General features: G+C 38.6%; 2 protein-coding genes across 4 annotated transcripts in view; both read right to left on the bottom strand.

Annotated features, from left to right (window-relative positions):
* The window catches only part of nsg2 (neuronal vesicle trafficking associated 2), a 40,080-nt gene extending 37,394 nt beyond the window's left edge, over positions 1-2,686 (bottom strand). The window contains exons 1-2 of one of the 2 annotated variants that reach the window (XM_067608463.1): positions 1,875-2,686; positions 1,228-1,456 (exon numbers count right to left, since the gene is read on the bottom strand). In XM_067608463.1, coding sequence (XP_067464564.1) covers positions 1,228-1,356 — 129 coding nt within the window. In that variant the 5' untranslated portion in view covers positions 1,357-1,456; positions 1,875-2,686. The remainder of the gene's footprint in view (positions 1-1,227; positions 1,457-1,874) is intronic. The other variant, XM_067608462.1, reaches the window with a different exon arrangement.
* Positions 2,687-6,758: 4,072 nt separating this feature from the next.
* cpeb4b (cytoplasmic polyadenylation element binding protein 4b) overlaps positions 6,759-13,155 on the bottom strand; it is a 33,602-nt gene continuing 27,205 nt past the window's right edge. For both annotated transcript variants that reach the window (XM_067608461.1, XM_067608460.1), the window contains 2 exons: positions 12,336-12,517; positions 6,759-11,476 (listed from right to left, as the gene is read on the bottom strand). In XM_067608461.1, the coding sequence (XP_067464562.1) occupies positions 11,249-11,476; positions 12,336-12,517 (410 nt within the window). In that variant the 3' untranslated portion in view covers positions 6,759-11,248. The remainder of the gene's footprint in view (positions 11,477-12,335; positions 12,518-13,155) is intronic.

Raw genomic sequence — 13,155 nt, 5'->3', positions numbered from 1 at the left:
GCTAATCTAACTAGCTACTGGTTGTAGCCTTGTATTTGGTATCAATCTTCTGATATAACTCTCACAAATAAGCATATTTCCCAAAATGTCTAACTATTGCTTTTAAATTCCTTAATCCATTTACTGTTTGTCAAAATTGTTGGCGATAATTTTTCTGGTGATCCACTAATCAATCAGCCAATCATTTCAGCACTACTGAGACGGCTTTACTGGTTGGCACGCTTCCTTGTGATGATGTCACCATTAAAGATGCCATGTTTTCCAGGAAGTTGTAGTCTCCAGGTCATTACGATTTCCCAAGCAATCACTGTACACTTGTTCCCATGTGGATATGAAGGATTTTTAAATTAAATGCTGACTGTTACTGAAGTAAAAGTAAAAGCTACTAGTGAAAGTAAGGTAGGTCTGCATGTGGGTTTTATTCCCCAAAGGGGATCCAAACTCTCTAATATTCATATAAAGGAGCCAATACCTGTTTGAAACTGGATTGATTGTCCCGTTAAATTCCTGTCTGAACTCTTATTAAGCTGAGTGTATTGGTTTGCTGTATGACAGTCATCCTTCTGATCGCTAATAAGACAAGAGGTGCAATGATGTTATGATCAATTTTGTCATTTCATCTCGGAGTTCTGCAATAAATAATTGATCAGCTGCTCACAGTAGAAATATGGATTCATATTGCTGCAAAATGAAATCATCACACTGCCTTGAAAGAAACCAAAACATCAGCGGATTCATAATGAAGCTTTCATATGTGCGATGAGCATCAATGAGCTTGCCTATTGTCTAATTCCATTGATTTTCATAATGTGCAATCAGTGCAGCTCTCTGTCCCGACCCCATAGAAACACCAATCGGCTCTCCACGTTGCACTGCCACCATGGTAACTGGATTAACAAGCGGCGGTGCAGTTACTATGGGATGTCGGGATGATAAATGACAGTCTGTCTGGCACCAAATCTGTCTCCTAATCTCAGCTGGAAAACAAAGGACACGGCTGGGAGACAGATGAATGAACATGTGAATGAATGAAAGGGTGTGTGTGTGTGTGTATACGTGTGTGTGTTTGGGGGGGGTATACAACATAAGAGAGTTTAAGGACAGCGTAGCTCAACAACACTGAGTTGACACACACAGAAAGAAGGTTATTTAGAAAAACAGATAGATGCACAAACAAGCAGGAAATTCTGTCACACACAAACACACATTTGGGCAGCTGTCTCTCACCTTGTCAGGTGCTTGGCTCTGGAGGCTGCCGACATCCAGAGGAGTGATGAGGGGCACATTCTGAAAGCCGTCCTCCACGCTCACAGGTTTGGCCCCTTTGTCTTGAAGATTACTCCCCAGTTTCACCATCTTTCACCGACCTTATATATTCCCTTATTTCCCTGAAGACTGCTCCTGAATAGAGGAGGTGTTGAAAAAAGGGATGGTTTTACCACCTGGCAGGCTGTAGCTACATGATGGAGAAGAATGTAATGTAACAGGAGATTAAAAATTGATAATATTGATGTGATTTTAACTTGTTTGCAGCCTTAAAGCACACAATAAGCTTAGATGTAAAAAAAAAAAAAAAAAAAAAGATGTCAAGTAACTGTTTTGTTGAGAGATATAGAAATCAAATTGTGTCAAAATGTGAAGTAAGACAATTCATGATTAAAGAAGCAAAACACAAAACAAAAAAAGCTAAATTTGTTTGCAAGATAAACATATCTCGCTTTATATTTACCGTAAACCAAACAGATAAATTAGATCCTCAATAGCATCTTCCACACCTTTCTCCATCACAAAAAACACCTAACAAAAAAAAGCACCCCTAAAAAAAAAAAAAAAAAAAAAAAAAAAAAAAAAGGCAGTAAAAAGCAGTTACTTACAGCTGATCGTCCTTGTCCGCCCGCTTCCTCTGTGCTGCGGCAGTGTTTGTGACTGGACAGAGGCGGAGTGAAGCGCAGATGAGGAGCAGGTGAGGCTGCGCTGCGCTGCGGTGTTGCTGCTGCTGATGCTGCGGGAAAGCAACGCTGCACCGCCGGAGACCAACTGGATGTCTGGCGGCAGGTTTCCTACCAGCAGGGCAGCCCAACCCCCCTAATCCAAACACTGCCTCCTTTTCCTCTTCTTCTTCACCGTGCAGTTACACCCAGCCGCTGGAGCTGCCGCCGCTAGGGGGACTTTTTTTTTTTTCCTTTTGGGAGTCTCGTTTATTTGGCCAAAGTGGAGGTTGAATTAATGTTGCCTTCCAGTGCTGTCCGGAAACTCCTGTACCAGAGAGCTGAAAGGGTGGAAACGTTTCAAAAGCTTTCATATCTGAAAAACGCGCGCAGGAAAATGATTCACATAAAAGCAAATAATGCCCTGTTGCGAAAGTATCTGGAGGCTATTCATGTTACGGTAGACTATGGACTATTTAGCCTGGTAAATGAATTAATCAGAGGAGATTGATGTTGTGTCCGAATGAAGGATTTAGATGGAGGTCAATTTCTGTTTCATTCATGTCTTTTGTGACAGCTCCAGAGTTAACCAGAATGAAAACAACAGTCGAACAAAGCAGAATAACAATCTTAGGCTATAAAATCATTTATTTCCTACGTTATTATTGATTCAAAGTCAGTGCTCTGTGCCTACTAAATGTCACATGTCAACACCTCAGCAATCATAGAAAATCCACACTTTCCCGGTTGTAAATTTGCCAAAAATTAAATTAAAAAAAGATAGACGTTAGACTTTGAATTTTCCTACAGCACATGAAAGCAGCATAAGCCATGTGGCAGTGAAAGTGGTTCTTGTGGTTTTACGGCGCCATCTGGCGCTTAAATCATTGACTCACAGTCAGATTTAAGAGAAGATATCTAAAACAGGAGGGCGTGTCTACAGAAATACATCAATAACCAGACTGTCAGTGTGTGAAACCACGTGTAAGATAGATGCTGAGATGTGTATGCCTGTGTGAAAAATATAGAGAGGGTTATAAGTTATTTCTCTGCAGTAGTTAGTGGGCAGCAGAAGGCTAATTTGTCTGAGGAAAAAAAAAAATCTGACATAAAAGCAGAGGAGACACACAAATCAAAAGGGCAGGTAAATGCAATGTTTTGAAAAGGCTAAATCAATAAGATATGTGTTTAAGATAAATTAAGATAATAATTGGAGCAAGTACTTCCTACTGCAGGTAGGTCATTCTGCAGACCCTTCAGTATGCAAGATGAAACATGTTGCAGTACAAATGTAAAGATGCACTCAGGCTTTAAAAAAAAAAGCTCATCAAGTGTTCACTTTCTCTTTTATTTGAGTAGATCTCCCTCAATCACTTGTTTAAAATGAGCCCAGGGGAACAATTTTTTTTTCTCTGTCTCGGACACCTTACGTTCTCTTCTGTCACCTGTGGCCAGACACATCATCAGATAATCCACATAATCATTTGCATGATATTAAAGGTGTTACAGTAGGTGTAACACTTTTTAAAAAGATTTTAATCCATGTCAGACATCAAAAGTACTATTATATTTCACACAGGCTTCACTGAAACAGCTACTCTCTATTTCGATATTTTTCAATTTCAATGCTCTATTTTTTACAATATCCTCTCCACAGCTACAAATCGATGCACTGCACCTGTCACTGTCCATGCATGAAGTCATGACGTTATAGAGTCTCCTGCCAGTTGCTGTCACCTCCTGGCCTTTCATCCTGAACCAGCTCTTTGCCCAGTCTGTCCCTCTCTGGGTTGATCATAGTTTGTAAAGATGCAGGTCAAGACCTCAATCTGTGGTAAAGTGGAGTAAACTGGAAGGCATCCATATCATCTCAGATAGATATATATAAGTTGTTACATTACTGTTATCAGCAGCTTAAGAAAAAAAAATAAGCTCTAATGTATGTCATGCATGAGAAATGAGCAGTGTTGATATCTTTAATAAAAAAGCAAAATTCATACTTGCTTTCATGTCTCTATGGTGCCAAACCACGTTCAGGAAGTTGCTCCTTTTTGGTCTCTGGGGAGTTAACTATAAGCAGAAAACAAGATACTGCAACCAATATTATCTGCTTTTGTGAGAATCTCAAAGCTTTAGTTCCTCTGTTGCTCTTCCTAAGGAGTCTTCTATTCTGTTAAAGGGTTTGGGGGGAGTTTTTCCTTATTCAAATCAAGGATCTTAGGATAGAAGATCTTGTGTTGCTGCACAGATTGTAAAGCCCCCTGAGGCAAATTTGTGATTTGTGGTATTGGGCTGTACAAATAAACATTGACTTGACTAGATGAGATTTGTTTGCACTGAAGAAACAGCACCCTCTAGTTGTTTTGTGCTAGAAGGTGATGAAGCTGATTTCCTTAATTTCATTTTATGACACAATGTGACAATTTTCTCTTGTTTATATATAAAATGTAAGTCTCATGTCTTTTTAATTTTAACCTCATAGTAAATATGTTATTACCACTTCCTGTGGTGAATTGTCAGAGCAGTGCCACGGTGAACTGGGCACAGGAGAGTTGTATTATCTCACCCATAGTAATGATGAATAAAACTACTCTGAGCTGGAAAGGCAGACTACATTATTACTCAAAGTTGAGTCATATAGTCTGCACTTGATGCCAGTATTAATATTTTACTTCAACAAACTCTCATCAGTTTTGAGAGAAAATGAAAGTGCACATATGAAGAGCTCTGCTGCTAAATGATAAGTCACGCTCAACAGTGCATGATGCAACCAGCTGAGCTGTAGGTCAATTTGTTCAGTTTTTTCTTGGAATTTGACAAAACAACACATGACCCAGTCAGCATTCTTGCTTTGATTGGTAGATGGCATGTTTATGGATCCACAAAGTGAATGTGATGTGGGTGAAATGTGTGATTTGGGCACAAGCCTTGAACTGAGCAGTAGGTGTGTAGACATTGTTCATAATACACAGAAGAGAGAGAGTTTAGTGCTGTAATTCAGTGGCATACACACTTCTTTTACACATGAATATGTGCTGAAAAGTTGTTGAAGATACTGAATGTATTTATTTTAGCAGCCTTAGACAAACAAGGAAATAATTTAGCAAATTAGCTGATCATTGAAGATATAAACCGCCCAAAGCATGCAACCAGTGATGTGCGTTTCTCTGTTGGCTGTCCATCTGAGCTGGTGCAAATGACAACTCCAAATACTGCTGAAGGTTGGTTTCTGTTTCTTGATCAGAGTGATTGTAAAGATATCTTCTACTTCACAGGCTATGTCATAGTGTTTTTCAGACAACACATTTACTGGATTTTCTATGGAAAAAGGCAAAATATCTCCCGTTGCATTTCACAAAACACAAATGTACCAGAATCAATCGATAATATAATCAATAGTACTCAATATTACTCAAAAAAAGTAATAGTAAAAGTAGATTTAGGGCTGAAGAGCAAATGATCTCCAATGGAAAATCTAATTTTTACTGACCCTCGCACCATGTTTCACTGATCTAGAAGTGTTTTAACAGTGTGTCAGAGAGTGTCTGAGTGTACTGTAGCTTAGAGGTTATGATGCTGACCATAAACTGTAAAGGCCCAAGTTTGACTCTGGCAGGGGATCACATTGTATCTCAATTATCTCCATTATTTCCTGTTAAATCTCCCCACTGTCATATAAAATGTAATAACTTACTAAAAATGCTCATAAAAAGGGTGTGTCAGTACACTGTGATATCACTGTTACGCGTGGTTGCAACAGAAAACAGCCATCCACACTTATCAGTGATGTTGGGTGTGGTCAGAGGTGCAACAGACCTGACACTTTTTATAGTACCAGAGCAGCATGAAACACTGCTTTTAACACCAAAACACATTGTGTGTATCCTCGAGGTCTAACAAACATGTTGAGTGCATTTCCTTAATGAAATCATTTGCCAAGCAGATTTTTCTTCTATTTTAAATTGTGATTTGTTTACATTCATGTTTGCTCGCTAGCAGCCGGCCTTTGTTGGCACGTTGCTTCATTCCTTAGTGTCTTTCCGCCACCAACTGCCAGTCAGCTGAACAGCGTAAAACTGATGGCAGGAATGTGTATTGTGTCATGCATGGGCACCTGTGCATCCTCGCATGGGACCAATACAAACAAAAAACAGTGCTCAATAGTTCTTGTAGTGGTCCACAGGGTACCTTTCGGTTACTCTTAAAGGGGCAATATTATGCTTTTTGTGATTTTCTGTTATTTATACACTGTTATGATGTCAGATATCTACACTAAGCATTGTTAAAGTTCCAAAACTTGAGGTTAACATATGTAGAAATGCTCCCTGAAAGTGAAAAGCCCGGGCTTCAACCTGCCCTGAACGCTCGGTTTCCAACGTTTTTTTCTACCTTGCCAACAAGCTGATGTCAGCAATGTAGAAAAATGCACATCCATTAAAGGCCGTCTGTTCCGTACCCTTTGTTGCTTAGGTTTTTGCATCAGAACAGAGGTGGCTCATCAGGAGGGTGCCTTAAAGAGACAGGAGCTAAAACAGCCTGTTCCAGACAGTGGCTGAATAAATACATTTTTTTGAACTGTATATAAAGCTGGAAATGTGCATATGCCCCCCTTTCAAATATACACCAAAAGCCAGTTTGGTGCAGATGTTCTAATGGAAACCTGCTCTTATTGCTGACACCAGTGAACATGTGATGGCAATATTACAGCACATGACAGAGTCAAACTGAAGACAACAAAGAAAGGTGTGACAGAATATGGCAGTGGTCTAGTTAGTACGACCATCACATACCAAGTTTAAAATGTCAACAGAAATAAGCACACAAAGCACATATTTTCATCACAGTTAAGATTTATTTCATTCAACATTTCACATTACAAATATTTAAAAATTATGCATACTGTTATAAATAGTTGGCTGCAAACAATTAAATAACATTAGATTTTTCTTTTTCGTTTCACTAGCACTTCTACAGACCAACTCCTAGAAATATGGACATATCCGTATTACATAACTTAATTAGAAAGGAAAATACAAAAATAGGAACTTATAAAGTGAAATGACAATAAAAATTAAGGTGATATCTTAAGTAAAAAATGCTATTAATAAATACAACAACCTTCCCATACACAGTTAAAAACTATTGAAATCTTGCCATTAAGTAACATCATTGACAGACAAATATTTAAATATTTATTTTCCTTCAGAAAATGTGAACCATATATTGTGGAGCACAATATAGCAATTAGTAAAAACTAGACACTTTAACATATTAAAAGCTTCACCTCAAAAATATAACAAAAATCTGATCAAAATTATAAAAATCAATTATACATTCCAATTAAAAATATACCAATAAACAGCTAAATACATTGTTGACCTAATAATTACAATGCAATCAATCACAGTAGCTTAAAATAAACAAAAATAAGCAAATGAGCACAAAACCTTTAATGTTTTAAAAATAACTTCAATTATTTATATTAGTACAAATAGTTTGATTTCTTTTCTTTTTTACAAACACCAGCATGAAAAGGATTACAATAACAGTAGAAAATGACTGTGAAAAACATATTAACATCTTCTTTAATTAAATGTCTGCAATTAAAAATGGCATTAAAGAATTACATTGCAAAGAGTCTTTATCTGGAAAAAGGTTCAAAAGAAGTATTGCACATAACAACTTGAAGTTAACTTGCAACATTTACCACATTCAAGTCTTTAAGCTCCCCTTCCTCCAGATAGGTCTATATAAGATCACCTCGACAGACAGCGGGGATGAGTTCTCAAGTCTTTTAAACAGTGTTCTATAAGGATGCTCAAAGTCCTGCACTGCCAAAAATCGATTTAAAGTTAGTTTCTGTCTTGTTTCTCGTCTTATCTCTCTGTCATGTGCATCCTGCAGAGGTCTGCGAATGGGGAAGCGAGGAGATCAACACGTGGGGAAGGGAAAGGTTGGGGCTTGGGGCTGGGGGGTGAGGTGAGGTGAGAGTGGGTTTGGGGTGTCCTTAACAACTTAATAGTTGAGAAACATTTGGTGCACACCACAACAATTAATTTTAATAGCTAATTTATGTACTTGTCATTTTCTCTTTTTTTTGTCATGCATGCTAAGGATTATAATAGGTGCTAGTTGGCAAGTTCAAGAATATATATATATATACTTTTTTTTTTTCAAATATTAAAATATCTAAACACCAAACATCCATTCTTGTGATACGAGATTCAGCGTTAAGCGTGAGCCAAATTTTGCATTCTCCTTATAATAAGTTATACTCCATCTATGGAGAGGAAACCAAGACAGAAGTTACCATTTTCCAACTAGTATAGCCATGTTTAGAGACATTAACATCAATTTCAAATTACAACTGGTATATTTTTTTTTCTCGCCATGCTGTTATTTGACCAGATTGACTGGAAACATCTAGTGTACGAAAAGGTTAGACCAAGAGAGCGATACACTTTGGTCTCTCCTCTGCAGATCTGAAGTCGCATCAACACAAGTGCGCACTTAGTTGTAAAGATTCCTCAGCACTGAAATGTATAAAAAGCATAATTGAAAATAATATATATTGAAATCACTCAACTTTTTTTTTCTTAAAATGAACATTTCCATATATGCAGATCTTTCAGTAACAAAAGTACAAAAGCTACCTTTCACAATGTGAAAAATTGAGGTATTGCAAAAAGGAGTTTCCCCATTTGTGAAAAATGTGCCTAAAATGACTGTTGGAAAAAGAAAAAATATTTAGAAAAGTAGTGCATAATAAATGTTTATATGTGCATGACAAAATAATTTAGCTAGAAAACACTGTACCAAAAATCAGCAGGCCATGTATAAAATAATCTTTTTTTTTCATCTCATTTAACAGCAAATTCTTCACAAAGTGTTTTAACTTCTAAAATGCTCACCCACCACACCCACAAAACTAATGTCCAGGGTGCAAAACTGGTGCAACGACACCACGCCGATATGAGGATACGTTTTTTTTTCACTAGTGTGTGTTGTGTAATCAAGTTTCTTTACTAACTCCCTGACATATTTAAATGCTCGGCTAGTAGGACTTAAGACGTCAAACAAATGTGAGGATTAGTTTTACTTTCGCCGCGTGAATGTCCACTTTATGTTAATTTTCCCAAACGCGCAGACCTATTTGAGATTTTTAAAGAAAAAAAAAAAAAAAAACTAGTGCCTATGAGCGGACACCTCCATTTTGAGCTAAGGAGAGTGTGAGGCCTTGTGTGTGAGTGTGTGTGTATGTGTGTGTGTGTGTGTGTGTGTGTCTGTCTGTAAGCCCTGTTGTTTTTCCACTGGTGTTCTAATGGGTTTTGACTGCACTGTCAAATATATATATATGTATATATATAAATATATCATGTTCAAGGCCAATCTTTGGTTTGCTGGAGTCCATCAGGGCTTAACAGTTAAGCAAAACTGGGTAGAAGTGACAGATTTTTTTTTTAAAAGAAGAAAAACATCCTTGAAGAAATGAGAAAGAAAGAAAATAAGAATAAAAAACCTAAACAGGAAATGAGCTACAGTATGACCCACTACTGCACAGCCATCTTTGGTTCCCAAAAAAAGCCACTGGGTGAAACCTACTGGACCTGCAATCTTGTTATCAAGAGCAAACTGCATGTGGGTCACAAGTATGTAGTAGTAGAGCACACTGCAGAGACTATCTTCATTTATGCTTCAAAAACACTGGATGCTGAGTTGGATTAGCTTGGCAGGAGAAAGGATAGAGGGCAGATCCCCTCCATGACTCAAACGTGTGCTGACGATTCGGAAATCAGATAAACTTTAATTGCTTCTCTCACTAAAATGTAGCCGACTCTTGGATGCGAAGTAGAGCTTTTTCATTAAAGACTTGGGAGAATTGCACAAATGCATTTTTTTTTTTTTTTAAACTAACAAAGACAGGCATTTCCCATTTTGGTGGTAGCCCCATAAAAAACTGCAATAAAAAGGTGATCACTTAACCAGCCTTTTCTCGAGGAGTTACCTTAACCTCAGTCCTGAAAGATCTGGATCCGAGCCCCGCTGTGTGCAGCTGGGATCTCGATCCACGAATGAGGCCCTACTCTCAGTTAGCTGCTAGCTTAGCAGTAGAGGCCGCAGGCAGACATGAGGAGGGGGGGAGTGGGGGTTGGACTTGTCTCTTCAAACAGTAAGCCTGTCTCTCCTGTAGCCTCCCTACGCCATACATTCCCCTAATACACTCTGTACTGTACGATGCTCTGCTCCGTCCCTAGCACAACCCTGGGTTTGATTACAAAAATAAGGAGGTGATGAAGCAAGTGAGTACAAAACTGTGCCAGTCACATCACACTCTGCCAGTTGCATCACTTCCCTTTGATTATAGTTCTAAGGAAAGGAGAACACCAGCGGGTGTTGATGTTTTCTTTCTTGCTTTTTTTTTTTTTCTTTAAACTGTATTCGGCACATTAGCAGCTGAGTTTGAGGTATTAGTTTTTGCATGTCAAAATGGAGATCAAAACCCAAATGTGTGTTGCTAAAATTTTGTCGCGATTTTCAAGTAACATCAAAATATTTGTATGGTCTCGGAAAATCATAAAAAGAGAGGATCAAACATTTTGATCTGGGAGGGAAAAAGAGTCCATTTCGTTCTGCAGTGGGCCCTCTCTGTTCTTCAAAGTTAATTACGATTCAGCTTTGGTTAACAACTAAGGGTCTCGTATACTGTTTATCTGCACTCTTTGAACTTGAAATAAGTGCACTCTTCTTTAGCAACACCTTTTTCAATTCACATATGCTCTGGAGCCTCTTGTATTAACCTCTCAGAAATAAATAGCCAATCATATCCTGTTTCAATAGCGTTTGCTCCGGAGACTCACAGAATATAAAGCAACAGCTCTGCTACAAAATAAGTCAATCAAATGTCAAATGAAGAGGATTTGTCTCGGGGCCTCTTGTATCAAAATTAAAATCAAATACATTGTTAAGAAAAATATGTCAATTGAATAGCAGAGTACCATATCACACCTCAAACTTTCCTATATATGCATTTTTTTGAGAACTAATAAAAATATTTCAAAAATCAAAACGCATAAATAAAATTATGTTACACATCTTTTTTCCTTGCTGGACATATTTGGATACAATTCCAGTTTTTCTTTTCTATCTTCAAAATATAGATATATATTAACTTAAAAAAAAAAAAATGAGAAAAAGGTTTGTTGAAATTAGAGCAAAAAGGAACCAGCAACAGAAAAGTGCATTTATTTGTACAATGATTTGCGACTCCTGCACTACCTGCCCTCCTGCTCCCCTGTTGCCTCTCCCTCTCTGTCGTCCGCTCAGTTCCAGCGGAAGGAGATGTGACGGGGCCGGTCGCCTCCCTCCTTCACTAGGGGTTTGTGAAACTCTCGTCCTGCGCGTGAGTGGATGGCCGCCCAGCAGTACTCGCAGTAGTACTGCAGACAGGTGACGTTGGCGCAGAAGAAGGGTGCAAACTTCCCGCCGCAGCGAGTTCCCTGGCACTCATCGCACAGCTGGTCATCCAGCACGTATGGCTTCACTTCCACCTGCAGTCAGAGGCGGGAATTCAGTTAGATTTTTTAAAATATTATTTTCTTAATTCTACAGTGTCTACGAGATACATATTTACAGACATATTTACAGGAAATGAAATAAAAGGAAATGAAAACATGGTTTGCTTAGAAAATTATCACAAAGGATTTTATAAGGTTGTTAAATAGCGCTACTAACTTCCTTGGGATGTTGAAATTAGTGGATTTCAAACTCCCTTTTCTCCCTTTTCTTTTGAATTCTGCAATTCAAAACACCACTTACATGCTTTTTACAACTGCTCAGAGATGAGGGATTGTGCTATTAGCAAGAGAATGTCGCCAAGGCACCCTGTCTACTAAATTTGAACACCAATTATGCAAATGAGGGAGCAGCGTACAATTATTCCAGTTTTTTTTGCACTATGATGTTACTTCTTCACTCTTGGATGTCTGCTCAAGTTATCTTGTTCGCTTTTCTCTGCTGTGCAAATGTGAGTGATATCTGTGTAAATTACAGGCAACTGTAAGCTGCGTGATAGACCCACAGATATTACTGTAATTCTTTGGCTGCTGACAGCAGTGGGTAAGTCATTGATAGCCTCGGCTTATAAGTGTGCACACAAACACACACAACTGTACACTATGTGAATGACTGAGTGAAGTCATGACATGCAGTAAACAGGTGCATAGGCCTTTCTCCTGACATGTCACGGTTTTCCTTTCTAAACAAAACTATTCCTCCTCTCTTTTGTACGAATGGTGCAACGGAGAGGAGAGTTTGAGAGAAACTGAAACAGGAAGTGAGGTGAAAGAAGACAAATGAAGACAGAAGGGGAGACTGAAAAACCCTGAGTTCTGTTTTCTTAGCACTCACCCGTTTATCGATTTCTCCATGCTGCAGCTGTACAAAGCGAGCACTGATAGCAGCAATGTAGCTCTGCTGATTAGAGAAGGCGACCCGCCCCGCTCCTTTGGGGTATTTCAGCTCAGGGTCTGTGTCGATGCCAGCGTAGCAAACCCCGCCGTACAGGCGGTCCATGATCATGGCCAGCTCCACTGCAGACAGAGAAAAAAAAAAGACAGGAATAGCTCAATAAAATATTCACAAAAAATAGTTTGCAAAAGACATGAACACAATAATAAAAAACCCATCAATAATGTGCAAACACACACACACACGCGCAGGCTTAATACATAAACTCATGCCCATGTAGCCAGTGTACACAAACACACCACACACTAAGTTGATGAGGGTTGTTGATCTGAGAGCTTCAGCCATCAGCACAGATGGATTAAAGGTCAGCAGAGTTTGATGGGGGCAAATATGAGAGCAGTGCACCATGAACAGCTGCAGTAAAGTTTATTTTCAGTCTTTATTGTGTTCTTTCTTCAGAAATGAACAAATATGCAAATTGGGAGGAGACGACGACCCAGCACATTTATAGTGCAGCTTTACTTGTTAAAACATAAATGGCGTTGTCTAATATGCAGATTTTTTTTTTACATGTAAATTTAGACCCAAATATCAGACAGTGTGATAAAACACTGAATGCACTTGCAGGGCCTTATGACCTTGGTCATTACCACAGCTACAGAAGTCTAAAGCACAGCTACCAGCAGTGCAGAAAACACGAACACACAGTACACAAAACACCGCTATCAGGATAAAAAGGAATTTAATATTCTACATGGCA

This window comes from Thunnus thynnus, chromosome 13 (genome assembly GCF_963924715.1).
Source record: "Thunnus thynnus chromosome 13, fThuThy2.1, whole genome shotgun sequence".
Taxonomy (NCBI): domain Eukaryota; kingdom Metazoa; phylum Chordata; class Actinopteri; order Scombriformes; family Scombridae; genus Thunnus; species Thunnus thynnus.
The sequence above is the reverse complement of the archived record's forward strand: the minus strand, read 5'-3'. Positions and strand labels throughout refer to the sequence as shown.